This window comes from Vicia villosa, linkage group LG6, assembly GCF_029867415.1.
Source record: "Vicia villosa cultivar HV-30 ecotype Madison, WI linkage group LG6, Vvil1.0, whole genome shotgun sequence".
NCBI lineage: Eukaryota > Viridiplantae > Streptophyta > Magnoliopsida > Fabales > Fabaceae > Vicia > Vicia villosa.
Window position 1 is genome coordinate 127871927 of NC_081185.1, and position 21009 is coordinate 127892935.

Genomic DNA, 21009 nt, shown 5'->3' on the forward strand with positions numbered 1-21009 from the left:
TTCCAAAAACTGTTTTGATAAAAAACACGGAAAAAACATAACTTTTCATTAATGTTGTGTGATATTATCTTATTCTCAGGGGTGGAAATGGGCTAGCTAGGCTAGGCTTTAGAAGGCCTGGGCCTGGCCTACGGTAAATTTAAAAGGCTTAAGCTTAGCCTATGGCCTATCATAGGCTAAGTTTTTTGGTCTGACCTGGCCTTTTTAAAAGTCTTGTCTGATCTGAAAGTCTATTTAAAAGTCAGTATCTTATTAAGAATTTCAATTAATCCATATTACTTAAGAAGCCTTATAGGTCGGCTTATACATGCATATTTAAGCCGACTATTTAGCATTTGTTTTAATATATATGCATACATGGGCTAACTTATTTAGCATATCTCTAATATATATGAAAATATATAGGCCGGCCTATAAGGCTTCATAGGCTTTTTTAATAGCCCAAGTCTGACCTATTTAATAAAATAGACTTTTAAAAAAAGCCTAAACCTGACCTCTTTATTAAATAGTTCTGATCTGGCATGGTTTTAAGTAGGCTAGACTATAGGTCTTATAGGCCAGCCTACCCTATTCCCACCCTTACTTATTCCTTATAATAAAAAAATAGTTATAATTCTTTTAATTTAAGGTCAAATAAAATTTTATCCCTATAAAGTATTTAAGCAATTTAAAAAATTACAATGTTTGATCAAACATTATTTTTCTATTTAGTTCACTTTATTATTCCAAATATTTTTAAAATTACATTTATTTAAAATAAGTATTTAAAAATTTAAGAGTTAATACCACTTTTTATCCCTGTAATATAGGCGAAATTCGCTTTACCCCTGGTAATATTTTTTTTTAGTTTCCCCCTGTAATATTTTTTTGTTTGATTAATTACCCCCTAAGCGTGCAATTTAAACACCAAATCTGGGGGTAAATCAAACAAAAAAAATATTACAGGGGTAAACTTTACACTTAGGAGATAAAAGACATAGTATTTTTCTATTTCAAGGGGGTGTTTGAAAAAAAAATTACAGGGGGAAAAGCGAATTTCTCCTATATTACAGGGGTGTTTTGTATATTTAACCCAAAATTTAATTATTAATTATATTTAAAATGTTTTATTTATATGTAAATGTATATTAGTGGAAGATTTTATATTTCAATAAAACTATCATGAATTTTTAATTTTAAATAATAAATGTATTTGAAAATTAAGATTATTAAAAAGGTTTTATTAGTCTCTTCATAAAAATAAAAAGTTATACTACCAAACAAGTTTTTTTATTTTATTTTCTTATCTCCAAAAGTGTTTTAAAAAATTATTTATCAAACAAATTTTATTATTTAATCTCTTTTCAAAAACAGATTTTTAAAACAAATTTATAAAACAAAATTTAAAAACTAGAAATGAGAAGTGTTTCAAACAGACCCTAAGTAATCAGTGAAGTTTTTGTACCACATGCATGAGTCTTATGAAGTAGCATTTCATTATTTGTGGTATTGCACAATTCTTGGATTAAGTGATATCTTTGATTGATTCTTGGAAGATGATGTTTGGTATATTTTAAGTGATGTATTTGATTGATTCTTGGATTTATGATGTTGTGACGTGAAGAACTAGTGATTGTTGTTATGTGATGGAATGTAGTAAATGATGTTATATGATTTTTGTTTCCTTGACATAACTTCTATATCTATTCCTTATGTATTTTATAGGCTTAATACTCAATTTGGTCCTCTACCTATACACTAGGGTCCAATTTGGTCCTTTACCTTTTAAAAGTTCCAAATTGGTCCCATACGTTTCCAAAAAGTATGCACGTTGGTCTTTTCCGTTAAAATGCTTCAAACGGTGTTAACATTTGATGACATGGCACATGAGATGGATCAATCACTGTTCATCATCTCTATTATAATTTGGGTTCGTACTGCAATTTTCAAAAAATCCCAAATCCTCTAACCTAAAATCCTGTAACTCAATCTTGTTACAAATTGACATCAAAATTGCACAAGAAAGCATGAGTTCCGGGCGCATTTCATCCTCAACATCCAGAAATGTGATTGATTCACAAGTTTACACAGGATTTGCGAAGCTTCTATGCGCGTGTGGAGACGAAGCAATACTGCGTAGGGCAAAAACCGTTAACAACTATGGAAAGCTATTATGGGGATGCAAGCATTTTAAGGTACTGCGAGTTCTATTATTGTTCTAAAGTATCTTTTTTTTGTTATAACCATAACCATCGTTCCCAATATCGTCACTAGGGCATTCCAATTCTGGGTGTGGTTTTTTCAAATGGTTCCATGAAGAATGTAGAGATGAGAAGGAAGAAACCTTGATGAAGCATGAATGGAAGATTCAAGTGCTGAGCCAAGAGATGGATGCTGTCAGGAAAGAGACCGGAGATTTGAAGTTGAAAACATTGGAATTGGGGGAGCTAATTGAGAAGACAAAGAAATGGAAGAGCATTTGGAATTGTTTTGTTTGTGTCATGTTTTTAGCTCTTGTAATTAAGATGGTCTAGAAATGATTGTCATGTATTTTGGAATTGTTTTGTCTGGAATTTTTTTGAGACATGTATTTTGCAAGATGTGCTGCTTGTAAACATAGTATCTTGCTAGAAATGATTGTCATGTTATTAGTGTTTTGAAATGTATTTTGAGACACTATTTTGAGACATGTATTTTGCAATATGTTATTAGACTGAAGTATTTTGCAAGATGTTTATGAGGTACTCAAAACAGAAATACCAGGAAAATTGAGTACATTAAAACTGGTATACTAGAACAACATTTCTTAGAACACAATTTCTTAGAACATGACATTTAAACAACCCAAAATATGTTCAAAGTATACTAGACAGAACCAAAATATACTAGACAAACATTACATTAAAACAACCCAAAATATGAACCAAAATATAGTAAACAGACCCTAACAAACTAAATGCCCTTCTTAGTATTGTTTTTTTTTTGTAGGAGTGGTCCTCCTAGTGGTAGGACCAACTGCATTTTGAGATGCACTAAGCCTTGTTGTTGGACCCACATGTGCTGGTTTCCTAAATGGTATCTTGTGTGGCCTAGCTGTTGACATCTTTTTATGAGTCCCTAGTGTAGGTGGTGCCCTAGATGGTTGTACAAGTTGAGATGCTTGTTGTGTCTGAGATCCTTGTGTCCTTAAAGCTTGTCTTGGTTGAGATCCTTGTGTTGGTTGAGATCCTTGTGTCCTTGAAGCTTGTCTTGGTTGAGATCCTTGTGTTGGTTGAGATCCTTGTGTTCTTGAAGCTTGTATTGGTTGAGATCCTTGTGTTGGTGGTGATGTTTGTGGTGGTTGAGTCCTCTTGCAGGTGGATTTGTTGTGCCCAGTTTGCCTACACCTTGTGCACCTCATTATCATACCTGTCTTCCTCATTTTCCTATCTGTCCCATCAATTTCACTAGCCTCACGATTCCTCCTCTTCTTAGGCCTACCAGGCATTTTCTTATACTTTGGTGGCTGGATATCTGGGAACTCTGTTCTGACCCATAAATTTGTTCCATTTACTGGATAAATTATAGGCTCATAAACATACATATACCTAGCCTTTTTATAAATGTCAGGAATGAAGTCTTCAACATGTAAACCTCTGCTCTTCAATGCAGCAATAGCATGCACACAAGGAAGCCCTGTTAGTTTCCACTTCCTACATATGCAGTTGTTTTCCTTTAGGTTGACAGTAAAAATGTCACCTGGGTTCTCAATGTGCCTAACCTCATAAATGAATTCAGCTGACATTCTATGTACAGAAAATACAACAGAAAATAAGATAGGTTAATTACAACAAATACATAACAAAAAATGAATAACAAAAAATACATAATTAGAAAATACCTAACAATCCATGAATTTGTGTAGGAACTTGTTCTCTCCACTTTTTTCTTTATGTTTGGCAATACATCTCCATCACTTAAGTTAGGGAATTTCACCCTATTTGTTGCCCATTTCTCCATTATGTAGCCCCTAATTTCTTCTAGCATTGTCACAATTGGCTTACCTCTAGATTCCACAATGATACTGTTGAAGGCTTCAGACATGTTGTTCAACACATTATCAGACTTTGAAGTTTTCCTAAAATAGGACTTACTCTAGAATCCTATTCGTCTTCTTCGTCTTCGCACAATCCTCTTCGTCTTTGCACACTTCTCTTCAGAATCCTATTAACCTTGCTGAACGAAAATGGAACATGGATAATGAGGATACACTATTTGCTAGTGAAAATGACAAGTCATCAATATTATTACCCTACCCATGACACCTAGCAGCCACGTTGGAATATTTTTAAAGTTTCAAACGGAAAAGACCAACGTGAAAATGTTTTGTTAACGTATGGGACCACTTTAGAACTTTTAAAAGGTAAAGGACCAAATTGGACCCTAGTGTATAGGTAGAGGACCAAATTGAGTATTAAGCCTATTTTATAATGATTATGATTTACTCACCCTTTCTGCTTGAAAATGTTGCCTCAAAACGTAAGTAACTTATAGGTGATCAAGTTTAGTGCATGAAGCATAAGAGGTAGCTTCGGAGTGCGCTATTTAGTTTTTGTTGAATCTAGTGGGTCTTGCTCTGATATGTAACATCGGGACTAGGATTGATTGATTTTGAACCTTGAGCATTTTGTTTGAAGATTTTGTGATACTTTTGTAATCATGAAGTTATAAACACGAAGTATGATGATTTTGTCAATGTTTGAACTACCTTTATGGTAATGATTAATTTATGAAGAAGTTTCTAAGAGATATTAGTTCCGCTGCAAAGTTTGAAGTAATTTGATTAATAACACTAAAGATTCTATTTATGTTTAAATGTTTTACAACCCGTGTTACGGAACATGATTCATTGTTATATGAGGTTTTATGAAGATGTGACATCCTTGCTTTTGTTTTACGTTTATTTATTTATTAAAAATATTCTTGAAAATCGTGGGGTTTTAAAAGGGTGTTACATCAACAACAACGAGAATTAATGAAGATACAGGGAGGAGAACATGTTTGGTTTCCGCGGGGTGAAAACAATCACCGTGTTGTTATTGCTGAAAAATCCGAGTTCTGAAGAAGAGTCTTACGAGGAAGACGTAGTTAATTGTGGGAATCAACATAACCATGATTATCGAGTGGAGGGCTGATATTCCATTATTCTATATAACGAAGGGAATGAATGAGTTTTAAGATTGGCATATCAACATCGACATGTTTTTTGACGTTATGGACGTCCCTGAGAACAAGCAAGTTAATATGATGGCGATCAGGCTGAAGAGTATTGTTATTATCTAGTGGGATAAGTTTGTTGTTTGGAGGAAGAGGCAAAGAAAAAGGCCGGTCAGATCTTGGAGAAGAATGAAACAATCATGGAGTAGTTCCATCATGGGTATTTTGAAGGATGTCCCACATTTATTTTGGAGTTTTGCAGTGAGACACTAACAAAAATTCACCAAGACCTAGAGTGGTAGTGATGACATTTTTTTAGTTTCAAACCGCGTTTCACATTCTCTTTTTATCATCTCTTGTCCAATCCTTTTGATGTTTGTCTACTAGAGCACCATTTACATTGTGGGTAGGGACAAGTGGACCTTCTTTCATAGCCTTCTAAATACCGTAATACACCCCTTTCAAAGAAATTTTTTATTATCTTTCCATAAATTGTACCCTGCTCCATTAAAGGATGAGAGTTTGTTTAGTGAATAGCTTGAAGACATTTTCCCTTCTGAAACGATTAGCCCTTAACATGATTTACGATCAGATGACACTTGTAGGACAAGTCACTTCAAGCAAAAAATGGGGGATGAATTGTGGTTCTTAAAATTTGTGATTACTTTTATACAACTCTCAATTAAGATCGTATTAGTAGTTTCTTAAGAGTAAATTACAACGGAAATAAAGATAGAAAAAGTAAATAGTAGAAATTAAAAAGGATAGGGTTAGAGAGATTGCACGAGATATTTATACAGACTTTGGTCGAATGTTCTCCTAGTCATGTCCCCAAGAGGTCTTTTAAATTTTGACTATAAACTTTAAGATTTTGAAAGTAATACCACGAACCTTTTATATAATCTAATCTTTGATATTTTGACAGACTTATATAATCGTCCGAGCCTCCCATATCCACAACTACTTTGGTGCAGTGGTTAATGTATTTGTGTAAAATTTCTTTCTTACCTTTCAAGATTCAAACAATCATGACAATGGTAGTCGGTTACCTCTTTCTAACAGTGAATTGGGCAGTGAAAGCTTTGCACAAGTCGGTCCAAGACTCTATACTTCCATCTAGAAGAGATTTATAATAGGCCACAACTAATCTAGTCAGGGTTAGTGTAACACCCTAACCCCGATACTTATATAAAAGAATTATACGTTGATTAAAGTGTTATCAACTTTAAAACATCTCAACTCTATTCAAATAGCAGCGTAAAAATCAAATTAAAATACTCGACAAAATCATGTTTGTTACAACTTCAAAATAACGTTATAAAAACTCCTCAAAAACATTAATCCGTATTTGAAAATTAAAACAAGCGTCTCAACCCCGATATTACATGTTTAGAGCATAGCCACTAAATAAACAATAAAAAAAATAGAAATAACTTCAAAAGCTATCTTCTACTCACAACAACTTTTAATCCTTCAAACGGTCGTGCAATTATGCCTCGTGGAAATATGTAATAATGTTGGTACGATTATGACACCATTACGAAAAAAAAAAAGTTTGAAGTCTCCAGAGCTAAGACAATGTCTATACGGATCTTAATTTGATTTTGCTGAGAACTTTCCACCATTACAAGAAGATATACTAAATTAATTGTCGAGTGGATCATAGTATTCTTAGTTAATTATTTTGTTGACACGGTAAATCAGAAATTGTCTTTCTATTCTGTTTTGCCTTGTGACCCAATTGCTCAAAAATATTCCATATTCCACCAACTGTTATTGACAATAGATGGTGTTTTAACTTAAAATCGTAACATACGGTCATTAAAAGGTAAATTTGTTAAAGATAATGGAAAGATAATCAAGTTGTTAATTATTTATTTACTGGATAATTTTGAAATGGTGTTTCAATTATGCCTTACGAACATTATATATTAGTAAGACAAAGTCTATATTAATCTTAATTTGAATTTGCTCAGAACTTTACAAAATAAAATTACCATTACAAGAACATGTATTAAATTAAATATCAAGAGGACACATTCATGTCTTAAAATTTTCTTGACTTTGGTGAGGCCATCAAGCATGCATACTAGTTGTGAAAGAAATATTATTATCTAATACTAAATTACTTACCGTAAGGATCAATTAATTGCAAACCACTTCAACGTTTCAACCTTATAAATAGCAATGTATACATGCAACAAAATTCAATCCTCACAAGCAAATAATAATTTCTATAACAATAATATTAAAGAGTAGTATTAAGTTGCAAAATGAAGGTTCTTTACTTCCTTGTTAGCATCTTGGCTTTGACATCCTCGGTTTCCTTTGCTTATGACCCTAGTCCTCTCCAAGATTTTTGTGTTGCAATTCAAGATCCCAAAGATGGTGGTATGTATATATTCTTCATAAATCTTATTACTAAAATTTGAAGTTTTTTTAATTGCTCGTGTTAAGAATTAATATTATTTTAACATATTCTGACTATAATTTGATGGTTTATAGTATTTGTGAATGGAAAGTTCTGTAAAGACCCTGCACTAGTTAAAGCCGAAGATTTCTTCAAACATGTTAACCCTGGAAATACGTCAAACGCATTAGGCTCTCAAGTGACTGCAGTCGCTGTAGATCAACTATTCGGACTAAACACACTTGGCATATCTTTGGCTCGCATTGATTTTGCACCTAAGGGTTTAAATCCACCCCACACCCACCCTCGAGGCAGTGAGATCCTTATAGTTCTCGAAGGCACTCTTTATGTTGGATTTGTTACTTCCAATCAAGATAAAAATCGTCTTTTCACCAAAGTGCTCAACAAGGGTGATGTATTTGTGTTTCCAATTGGTCTCATCCACTTTCAACTAAACGTGGGATATGGCAACGCCGTTGCTATTGCTGGACTTAGCAGTCAAAATCCAGGAGTTATCACTATTGCAAATGCGTTGTTTAAGTCTGATCCCCCTATTTCTGACGAGGTTCTTACCAAAGCTTTCCAAGTAGATAAGAGCATCATTGATTATCTTCAAAAGCAATCTTGGTACGACAACAACTAGTTTGAGAACATGATTAATCAATTTACTCTGAATGGATAATCGACTTATGATCTTCAATCACCTCGTGCAATCAACCTTCTCTACTTATTATTATTATTGTTGATAAATAAAATGTATTATCTTTTATTTCAATACTAGTTGTTTTATTTTGAGTTTCATTTGGTTCAATAATAGATTGTTGTGGTGATTTCTGTAAGCTAATATTGTCCATTCCAAAGTTTTTAGTTATTTTGAATTATTCATAAATGTTATCTATGTATCTATCTATAAGTTACCCTTGAAGGTCTGAAAAACACTAGAAAGGGGAGTTTGAATAGGATTTTTAAAACATAATACTTTTAATAAAAACAATTCCCCTTTCTTGAAATCACAAACTCTCTACTATTGATAATAACAAAAAGATGCAAGAAGGAAAGTACACAGTATTTTTATACTGGTTCACTTGACAAATATCAAGCTAGTTCAGTCCACTCTTCCGAGGTGATTTTGCCTCTCTCAATTGAGGACTTAATCCACTATAACAAACTGATTACAATCGCACAGGCAACCGCCGATGACTAACCTTGCACAAGCTACTGCGAGTGACTAACTACAATGCACAAGCAACAACCGGTGACTAACAACCTTGCACAGGCAACCCCTGTGATTAACAACCTCTAAGACTATCTAGTCCTAGACTTCTCGAGACTACTGACCTTCACTCGGTCTCTCAAGGAACAAACAAATAATATTTGATCAGGGTTTGTTTACAATATAATGCTTCTACACAAGCTAGAAGTAAACTTTGCTTTTTCAAATCTAAGACTCAAAGAAATATGAAGCTATTAATAGTCTATATAGAGGGAATATGATCGTGAGCATTCTTGCTTCTTCTTTGAGTCTTCAAACCCTTATATAGCCAATACAATAATATACCCGTTAGAGGGCAGTTCTGGAACTTCCAGATGTTTGGCGGCTAAGACATAGGGAGACAAGATAGTACGCAACGACTGTCCTTTCTTGGTAGTGGAACGAAACATTCTTCTATACCTTGTACCTCCTACTACACAGTAACGTTATCTTCTTTCCTTCTTAAACTTTAGAGGCTCACAACATGAGTTGGAAGAAAAGAGAATAAGCTTTGAATTCTTCAGAACTTTAAGTCTTCAAAGTCTTAAGAGTCTTCAGCACTTGGTCTTCAAAATCCTTTGTCTTTAGAAACTTGAGTCTTCAGAGTCTTCAAAACCACGTCTTTAGAGTCTTTCAGCATTTGGTCTTCAGAACTGGTTTCTTCAGACATCATAATAGAGTGATACCTTCAGATGCTTCTGCTTCTGAAGTGGTTGCTACTGTTCATCAGAGCGTGTGTAGCGCGGAAGCATAACTTGGTGGCTTCTGATGTTTTGGCCATGCTTTTTCATCAGAATCATATCCTGTTTGTTAAGTACTCAACAAAACAAACGTTAGTATAACAAAATTGTTCATACCCACATAAACATTGTTATCATCAAAACTCAGAGACGTATTGCAGAACCAATCTTGTTTTAACAACCCTATATACTATATTAATAAAATAATCCAACTCTCTCCCACTTAAATTATGTGACAATTTGATGATTTAATTGTATACCATGATTGTGCGCAAGTGAAAGTATCTAGCCATCATCTTTAATTGAACTGAATTTGTTGAATCATGATGGTTACAAATTATTCATCATATTGATTCCTTCTATGTATCATGAATCAATTTAACTCCAATAACTTTAAGGGATGCTATAATGTGTGTCTTTCATCTCTTTTCAAATATATATTTTTTATTACATATTAACAATAATGTATACCATAAAAATGGGTAACACAACTAGAGACATAATCATAATTGAATTTATAGTTGTCATATAATACAAATCTTAAAACTATACATGTATATACATTTACAACACATCATAGTTATATGTTTAGAATAATAACTTGTGGCATTAATATTTTTGGTATTGGATACATCATTGTACAAATTTAAAATCGGACCAGATAAATTTGTTTACAATACAAAGAAAACTAACTAATATATCAATAATTAGATAAAATCTTAAAGTCACGGGAATATGCTCCATCAAGTCCTCAATACCCAGTCTTCAACAGCGAGCCCAATCCAAATACATGTTTATTTGAAATTAATACAACAACGTGGAATGAGATAATAATTTCACTAGGCTTTAGATCTAAACTATTGAATCTATCACCACCCTTATACCCGAATCAAGGTATAATTAAATAGTCCATCAAGGTAACTCACATCCTCCCAATATGATTTGAATATCGATAAAATAACTAACATTAATCTCATTGAGGATCACCTATTTAATATTACTTACCTGATTCACTTAACTAAATAACATACATATTCCAATACGATCCTCAAACCAACAAACAAGATAAGTATATATCCAAAAATATGTAGAGATGTTGAGTCTTGTAACACTCACACATGGGTCCAACTCCGAGGTCGTGTTATCTATTTGAAATTAGACAACATTATGCATTGTGACCCACCTGTCTTGTATTGCGTCTATACAAGCGTCATCAACCATATAACTTATATATAACTCACTTGGACCATGATCCCTCGGGTTCCCTCTCATAAACATAACATCTGAATCTAGTCTACCCTACTACCATTCAAAAGATTTGAACCATATATAAATCCGTCTATGTGAGTATAGTACCATTAGTCCAAACATACAAATCATTGAACGTTCTACTATTGCATGAAACTTCGGTCATGAGCATGTCTAAGCATAGTGTTAGAAGGATATGTTATGGCGTCCTAAACCATATAAATATGAAGTGGAGACCTCATAAGTATAACTCCTATATAAATCATAGGTTATGATCACTTTGGGCCCCTTACATCCAAGTATAGTATTTGGATCATTAACATCCTACTATCACTCTATAAGACTCCAGTACGGCTTACCGAGAATACAACCAGAATCATGTGTTGTTGTCCACCTATCCTCTATCATACATAATAATAAAGCAAAATGAGTTTTTGGGCAATTTTGACAAGTGTTATGCTCATATCAATTCTCATGTTTTACAAACTTTCTAAAAAAGGAAATCTTTTTATTTAAATTTTTTTTAATTATTTATATTAAGTTTTTTTATTTTATTTATTAATTAAAGTATATGGAGGGATTCTTGATACACTCAATAATAAAATCCTATTTTACTGCTTCCTATTTATTATATTCCAAATTCCAAATATTCACATATTGGTTACTATATACGTGATCTCTAAACCCTTGAAATTTGATATTTTTATTGAAAAGAATTACAACCCTTGCCATTCCTCTACACTCATTAAATAATTTCAAATAACTTATTTTAAATGCACCGTATTTTCTCAAAGGAAGGGGAAACAACATTGGAATGCTATTCATTTCAATTTTTAAAGCAAACAGCTGAAGCACTCATGTGTGGTCTCATTCTATTTCCTTTCTTTCATCTTCCCCATCCTCTACTATAATGAATTCAAACAATTTCCAATTTTTTTATTCTTCCAAGTAATTTTTGATTTCAAGTAGTGGGGTAACTATAAATTGATAATCTGTTTTTCTTTTTACCTATTTTGATTTTCTTTTCTTTTAATTTCTGTTTGATTTTGTATATGTTTTGTGAATGAAGTTCTAGGGTTTTGTTGTTTGTGTGATTCGTTTTTTGTTTGTTTGATTTGGTGTGTTTTTTTCTTCAGTAAGCAGGATTATGATTATGGGGCGTACGGAAGTTTGGTAGGGGAAATTGATTGAAGGGGTTCACGAAAATATCAAAATCCTTCAATCTGTGAAGAATTAAATCTGTGAAGAATAAGGTGAGTTATATGTAGATTTTTACCTTTTTTAACAAAGAAGAGTGCTTACTTAGACACACTTTGATTTTTACAATCACATTACAATATGAATTATTTTTATTTATCGATTACTAATGTAATAACATGGTTTTCTAAATTTTACTAATTTTTATCTGCTTGATATTATTTTGCAATCAGTTGTGGAACACTCTATCTGCAGGACTCATCCTCATTCCCTCAAGTATGGTAACATCGGTGCGGTGATTACAATGATTACAGTGGGTAGCAAGAACGGATTTGATCAAAAAATGGGACAGAGAAAGAGTCGTACCGATATATATATATATATATATATATATTTACTTATCTACTTTAATTTGTTATCTGAGTTAATTCTGCTTCCGTCAAAATTTCTATGTAAATGCAGAATTCTCAAGCAAAAGGAAATGTCTATGTTGTTGAATCTAATCCTATTCCTCTTCTAACTCCATACAAAATGGACAAATTCAATCTCTCTCATAGGTATTTCTATCTTTATACATAACTTTACAATTATGTTAATTTAACTGTTATTTACATTATTTGTTTTTGGGATTCAGGTTCTCATTCATATGATTTTTGCAAGGTATGTGATCATTTAAAAAAAAACGCGTTCCTTGATGGTACAACGATGAAGAAGATTGAAATCCAAAATATCCATAAGCAATATTTGTTTTAAGATTTTGGTGAAATACTTGAAAGGGAATCTAAAACTGATAGGCTTGATGGTACTTTTCGGTATGACAAGATTTGATTATTTTAGTTTTTTTTTATAATTTTTTTTATTATATGTGAAGGATAATGGAGATGAATATGTGAAGGGTAATGAAGATGAAGATGGAAGTGAGACATAAAGATTTAAAGGAGATTCTGAATTCAATTAAGGAGATCAAAAAGTTGTTGCTAGAGATCAAGTGGCTGTGATGCTTGAGATTGTGGATTACTTCTTTGTTTACTTCTATTATTTCTTTCGTTTTTTATTTTTTTAAAAATAATAGAGACTTTATGTTTTATTTTTTATTTTTTAAAAAATAAAATAGTTTTATGTTTAATGTACACTTATTTTCAATTTTCAATGCATCATGTTCATTGTCTTTGTATGTTTCAAAGCAATGATAATAAAAAACTCGATTAATTCATTCCTTTTTTTTACCTTATTCCTGTTTTACATATCAATTAACATGTAAAAATGTTTATATAATAATAATGAGTATAAAATAATTTAATTGTGAATAGAAAAAATAAAAATATATTTATTACCAAAATTAGAATGAGATTAATTCAGAAATAATGTGTCACTATACGGTCATTTATGAACCATTAAAGGTTATAAATGAATGACCATTAAAGATTATAAATGAATGTAATTATAAGTGAAATTTATTGGTGTTATTTTATTTTTTAAAATTTTGTTTTGATTTAAAACGGGAAATCTTTTGACTAGATCATTTTGCATCTATAAAAATTGATTCAATCAAAATGATTTTTTTAATAAATTTTTAAATAAGAAAAATACAAACTTGATGAAAAATCATATATGATATTATGATATGATACGAGAAAAAAATTAACTTAACTTAACTCCTAATAAAAAATCATTTTGCTTCTATAAAATTGATTCAATCAATTTAGTATGATTTTAAATCTAACAAATAATAAAATGATAGTATTCACACTGCAAAATGCTACAAATGTTTATTTTTATTAAAAAAGGTATGAGATATAAATGGTGAATACACAAATTTCTTATAATAAAAAAAAATACAAATTTATCATTTTTTTCAATTTAAAACATCACCAAAAGATAGTGAATAAATTTTCAAAATTAAATGTCAGGCTCTTCCACAATTTTGTTAAAAAAAAAATTATACCTCGCTCTATTTAAAAAAAAAAATGAATCTTAATATGATATTTCTAAAAATCATATTTATAAATGAACAAAACTTAGGTACAATTCTATACGTATGGTTCTTACTATTTTCCAATAAAAATATTCCTAAATTTTGTCCTTTATAAATTATATTTAATTACTTTTAAAATGCATCTTTTATGACTATAAGACAATTTAATTTACAAATTAAAAATTACACCTATTAATATCTACGATATTTTTGAAAGATTAATAAATAAAATAATTTTATTAAATTTATTGACCTTTTCTTAAATATGTGAAAAAAATTACTTTATAATAAGAAAAAAGAGTACATATTTTAAAATTATAAAATACAAAGACAGATTCTTTCATAGTTTTGTTAAGAATATAATTTATATTATTTTAAATTATTTAATTCATATACTCTTTAATAGATTTTTTTTATGTCTCACTTAAAAATAAATAAAAGACACAATTAAATAAAAAATAATCAGTCAAAATAATTGTTATTTACCATGGACGGTTCTTTGTAGTTTTTTTTTGTTTTTTGTTTTTTGGTTTTATTTTAAAAGATTTAACTTTTTTTTTGTAGATTTAATTTTGTTTTTGTTTTTTTATTTATTTTAATTTGTTTTTTATTTAGTTATAGATATTCATTAATTAAATAATAATCAGTCAAAATATTTTTTTTTTGCCATGAACGGTTCTTTGTTTCTTTTTTAGGTTAAGTTTGTTTTTTAGTTATTTTTAAATAAAATAAAAATTAAATATTTTTTAAAATTATTTGTTGTTTTTATTAAATAAAATTTTTAAAAAATTTAGTTAAAGAAATTTTAATTTTTTTTTTTAAAGAATGGGGTGCTTCTTTCCCCTTTTGTAGGATAGTTTCTATTTTATTTAATTGTTATTCATTTAATTTAATTTTATTAATAAATTTTAATTATTGATAAATAAATGAATCATAATAGTTTTGAATTTGGTCTTTTACTTTCTTTTAAAAAAGGCAAAATACCCTTTTTGGTCCCGTATGTTAACCTCAGGGTTCATTTTGGTCCTTTAACTTTAAAAAGTTTCATATTGGTCCCTTAACTTTTCAAAAGGTACCATTTTAGTCCTTTTTGTCATATTAGCGACGAAAAAACTCAAAAATTGGTCGCTAAATTCGTCGCTAATATGACAAAAAGGACTAAAATGACACCATTTGAAGAGTTAAGGGACCAATATGAAACTTTTTGTAGTTAAGGGATCAAAATGAACCTCGGGGTTAACATACGGGACCAAAAAGGCTATTTTGCCTTTAAAAAAATAATAATCAAACTTTTTAGAACCTGAGCGCCCCTTTCCTCTTTTGGTCTTTTGATTAATAAATAAGAAATGCCCAAATTATTTTATGATTTAAAAAAAAAATTAGTTAAATAAACTTTTTATATATACTATCAATAACAATAATATTTTATCTTCTTTGAATGCATGGAATTTCGCAAGATTTGGTTTGCCATTCTCCAATGGTTACATATAGATCGTGAGCCTAAACAATGGGATGAAGAAGTTATTTGGCTTATGTACAAGACCAAAGGCAAAGGCTGGAGGGCATCTCTTCTCAAATTAGCTTCTGCCGAAGTAATCTATGGTGTTTGGGCTCATTGTAACAAGAAGATTTTTGGATCTCCTAATGATACTTCTCAAACTATTAAGACAATTATTGACAGAATAGTTTATAGGGGTTGGAATTGTAAAGGCCTTAAACCTCATATTGCTAACCTTATGATTGGTTAGTTAGGTTTATTTTTTGTCCGATTTGCTGTTGGATCCTTGTGATCGCTTTGTATTCACTGTTTTTAGTAAATAAAAGTCAATTATTTCCAAAAAAATAATATTTTATCTATACAATGATGATCTTACTATAAATAAAATTTTTAAATTATAAATATTTTTTTTACTTAAAAAATATTTAACCCGTGCCTCGCACGGGTCTAAGTACTAGTATTCGTAGTATTCATAATAGTGTCAAGTATCCAAGATTTGCATACACTAAAGGTAATCAGTCTAGCTTCGCCAAGTGATACTACAAGCATCATGTAACTACAATCCTCTGATTAGGCATCTACCTATGATAAAACACACTTAGGGTATTAAATTCCATTGGATGCTATCCACAAATAATTAGTCAATGCTAAGATATATCTTATATCAATAACTAGGTTATATTCTCGGCATTACCTAGGTAAAATGGTTCGCAGTCAATCTAAGTATCATTATGAGTTGCATGTCACATTCCTTTCAGTGAAGAAGATGTTCATTATCTATCTGAGCTTAGTTTTGTTGAAGTCAAAAGCATATCTTAGAAGAAAGATCAAGGAAAAAGAGATTGAAATCAAATATCAAGATTTCATAAGCTTTGGAAATCAAAGAATTTAATCATGAAGATTAAGGTACAATAGAAATTCATATGTATATAAGCTTTAGGTGCTCAAAATCTTTTCATCCAAACCATTATATGTTTCTTAAATATTCATTCATGATTTTCATTCAAAATAGAACTTTTAAAAGGAATTTCTTCAAGCTTTCAACGGAGTAAATCAATTTACTTAATGAGGAAATCGATTGATGTACTCTCTATTTGAAAAGTTTTTTTTTTCATAAATTTTGGTGATTTGAAACCTCCGCAATCTTACTATTTTTTGAAACAACACACTGGTTCGTAAACTTTTTGCAAAAAAGGATCCCACTGGGCGTGCCAATTTTTGGCAAAACACAACACTTCTATTGTAAAAGTTTGATTTTTTTTTTTGCACAAAAGGGTCCCAATAGGCGTGCCAATTTGTTTACTAGTGTTTTTAGTAAACAATCACAAGTTTAGTTCACTCAGGAGAGTAACTCAAAAAATCTTAAGGACAATTTGTGCAAAAAAAAAAAAAGATTCAATGAAAAGTGTTTGTGATTTGAACTTAAATGTTTAAATGATAATCAACTGGACATAAATAATAAACTTTGGACAAAGATAATAGACAATAAGCAAAATAAATGACATTTAAAGTGAATCTTTTGATTACAAAAGACTTAAAGAAATTAGAGAAATAGAGGCAGACTCATACATTTTCTCAAACTATTTTGCTCTATGACTTAGGTACTCTAGTTCTATAGAGAAGTAGTTTTTTTTTTGCGACCAAGATTGCATGCATGAGCCTGTATTATATATTACTATGATGATAACAGTTTCCAACGATTATTTCCTCAGTAATCAACATGTATCTCCTTACGTAGGCTTCAAACTCCCGATTTGCTTCCATGCGTCATTAGTGTTTAAGATACTGCAAACCCACTATCAATCTGATAAACCTCATAATCGCCTATGTTGAGAGTTTTTACTTCCACCGGGTTATCGATGTATCCTAATTTTAACTGAAAATATGTTAAGTCAATGTGTATTAAAACATGCGTATTTTTTAATTTTCTTATTTTGATTGCCTATACAAACCTTTCTCGAGATAAATGCAAACCTTTTTTGAGACTCTGGACATGTTTTGAAGAGAGAGTGATTATAATCGTGTGGATACGTTAGTCAAATCTTCTTGGTCGACGTAACCAGGGTCTCGAAGACTGAGTCTTTTCATACTTAGTCATTTTCCAACGAGTTTGCTATTATTCTTTATCAAATTCTTTAGAGGGAATTTTCAGGCTAACAACCCTCGGACTAAATTTTAACAAAATAAGAATTTCTCAATAATTTCATTTGAGTAGTGTGTGAAAAAGATGCTTCAGAAGAAGCATCTCCGAAAGCTAAAGATAGTTTTAACTTTTCACAGTGGTGGGGAAACACGTATAAGGGTTACAAAATAACCCCCGAATCGTCCGTTTCAAAATTATGACGCTTTAAATAATTCAAGTGGATATCAAGACACTCCACATCCGAATACAAATATAAATCAAATTTATTTTAGGCAAAATAAAAATAAAACCTAAATATTATATTTAAAATATACTAAAGAAATATTGGAATTGCTAAAATATTAGGCAATTTTAATAAAAAATTAACAATGAGATCAATTCACAACAAAATAATATAATTGTAAACATTATCTACCATACATACTCCATAACAAATAAAAAATAGTCACCAAATAAACTTTATAACCATAAATTTAATAAAAAATCATACGTTTAAATAAACATAAATTTAATAAAATTTATAGGATAAGCAATCTTCAAACAAAACCAAACAAATAACAATGTTAAATAACTTAGCTAGCAAATAAGTTCCAATTTCTTTTTTTTTTTCTTGAAATAAACATTCAATATAATATTACAAATAACCTTTATATAACTTTTTTTTCCTTCAATATAATAACAATGCAAAATTGTCATACCTCAATTTTTGTCCCTAAGATCCTGCCTCTATTTGCATCATTGCATAGCGTCAAGGTCACAAGTTGTGGTGTGTTTTGTTTCTTTTAGCAGTTAGAGCTTTGAATCGAGAAATTCAAGTGAGGTTTGACCAATTAGGCTTCTGGCTTTTCCTTGTCAATGTGCACTCTAAGCGGGAGAATTAGGGTTTCTCTTATCTTGCTGAAATTTGGTATTGTTTCTTCAACAAAGGCCCTTTGTGCGAAGTTTTCTCAGTAAGGCTACAAGGATCACCACTCTCTCTTCATTGCAAGTTCGTCAATTAGGATTTCTCCCGTTGGTTTGTCTCGAGATAATTTTAAGGAGTTTAGAGGGTTGAATTGAGACCTTCATCTTGTGATGATACTTGTCAATTGGTTGAAATTTGTTTTGAAATTTCATGGAATCAAAGCGTTAATTGTACTTGAGCTATGGATTTAAGATTTGGATTGATTGATCATGAATTACACAAGAAGAATAAGGTTGTGATTTCTTTGACAAGGTCTTGTTGCCTATTCACTTGTTTGTGAGTCATTTTGGATTTGAATTGAAGATTTAAAGAATGTGATTCAAGTTAAAATAGGAAGATTCGTTTACATGAATTTCTTGGAATACAAGTTACTTGCAGTTCATGACCTTTATCGAGATTTTAAATTTCATTCAAGAATTGCCAAGAGTTCAACTTTATTTATCATCACAAGTCCAAAACTTCAATGTTCACCTTTGCTAAGATGGAACTATTTTAATGTTCTTTTCAAGATCAAATTCATGTGAATTACCTCGAAGCGAGGCATATTTATGGTCAATTCAAGAAATGCAAAGCAAAGTTCAAAATTCTCAAGAATTAATTCAAAGGTGCAAGTTGAAGAAAACATTCACGTGGATTATTTTGAGTCCAAATTACCAAAGGCAATGTGTTCATGTATTCAAGGATATTCAAAACATATATCAAAATGCAAGTTCTAAGTTTCAAATTCAAATTCATTAATTCAAAAGTCAAATTCCATACAAAGTTACTCCCATTTCAAGTGTCCATAAAATTTGATTCAAACTTGCCTAACCTATTCACAATTTGATTCAAAAAGTCATCCAAATGCTTGTTAGAAAGAATTGCCCAAAAGCCTGCTGCCTAGCTAATGCTTTGTCCTCATCCAAACTTGCCAACCTGCCCTAAACCTTGCACAAAAATGGCAAGACAATAACCTGCAAACAGAAAGCATAAATCAGGACACCAAAACTGATTTTCATTTCAAAATCCTGGTTCTAATTCTCCCTCCAATTCCACCTCTCAGAGGCTATAAATCAGAGCAAAAGCAACAAGAAAAGGGGCAGCCGAAAAACCCTACTGTTACTCTGTAAGACTCAAACCAACAACCAAAACACTCAAAGCTCACAAATCTTAAAACTCTTCAGAATTTCACACTGAAGTTCTGAAGTAGTTGAGCTAAACCTATCTCTCTAAACACAATACACAGATATTTTCAAACAGAAGGAGAAGAAGAAATTCGTGGAAGCTTAATATTATCTTACCTGAAGGAGTCTTCAAGAGGTAAGTTCTTTGTTGCTCTGATTTACTCACGCCTGATGTATCTTTGCCATTTTGTTAGACTGTTCATGTTCGGTATGGTGTGTTGTTTCTTTTCCATATGCGTATTTGTTCGATTTCGTTGAGTTTGGTAGTTTAGGGTTTGGATTCTGCGAACTCCGATCCGGCCATTTGAAGAGGATTCAGGTTAAATCAAGGTCGGATTCGGTACCAGCGGCCAAAATAGAGGAGGGTTAGTGTTGAAAGTTTATTTTGTTTTAAGTTTTGGCTAATGGGCTTTAGGATCATGAATCTAGTGTACTTTGCTTACCATCACCTCATTTTGTTCATATACACTCCGTTTTCAATTTCTTTCTTTTAATTTAGTTTCTTTCAAATTTCAATTAATTTTTCTTTTTTAAGTTAATAAGTTAATTAATTAATTTGATTTTAATTATTTTTAATCAATTAATTGTTGCTAAATAAAATCTTCACCTGATTAATCTTTCGATTTAATTAAGTGCCTTTGACCTTTCAAAATAAATTCTAATGCTTGATCCAACGTCAAGTTGTTAATACAAAAAAAACTTTTTTTAACCAAATCAAAAGATAAAGTGACAATTGGAATCACATTCTTTTGAATATCTTGGGTAAAGACGCATCAGGATTAAAACACATTAATTAAACAAGGACAAAAGTGACGATTGGACTCACTCCTTTTGAATACCTTAGGTGACGCGCTAGAAAAACACATATGCTCAAACCTTTACTAAGAGTTCGCAAATAACATTTTTTAACCAACAAGGACAACAAGTGACGATTGGACTCGCTTCCTTTTGAATACCTTGGATAAGTACGCGCTAGAAAAACACCTATGCTCAAATCTTTACTAAGAGTCTGCAAATATCATTTTTAACCAACAAGGACAACAAGTGACGATTGGACTTGCTTCCTTTTAAATACCTTGAATAAAGACGCACTAAGAAAACACCTATGTTCAAACCTTTACTAAAAGTTCTTAAATTTTTTTTAACCAACTTTGGTGAACAACGCGCTAGATCCACACATATTGTTAGTTAAGTGATTAAAGCTTAAACTTTTTCAACCTCCTAAGTAATAACAAACATTGTAA

General features: G+C 31.0%; 1 protein-coding gene and 1 long non-coding RNA gene across 2 annotated transcripts; one reads left to right on the forward strand and one right to left on the reverse strand.

Moving 5' to 3' along the window:
• Window positions 1-7401: 7401 nt before the first annotated feature.
• LOC131612333 (germin-like protein subfamily 1 member 20) lies at window positions 7402-8419 on the forward strand. The gene is made up of 2 exons (XM_058884128.1): window positions 7402-7566; window positions 7681-8419. Exons 1-2 carry the CDS (start codon window positions 7449-7451, stop codon window positions 8226-8228), a joined length of 666 nt encoding a protein of 221 aa, XP_058740111.1. The 5' UTR covers window positions 7402-7448; the 3' UTR covers window positions 8229-8419.
• A 10893-nt stretch (window positions 8420-19312) lies between these two features.
• LOC131612334 (uncharacterized) lies at window positions 19313-20179 on the reverse strand. The gene is made up of 2 exons (XR_009287354.1): window positions 19883-20179; window positions 19313-19555 (listed from the first exon to the last, which is right to left on the reverse strand). It is a non-coding gene; the product is annotated as an uncharacterized LOC131612334 (long non-coding RNA).
• Between the last annotated feature and the right edge of the window lie 830 nt (window positions 20180-21009).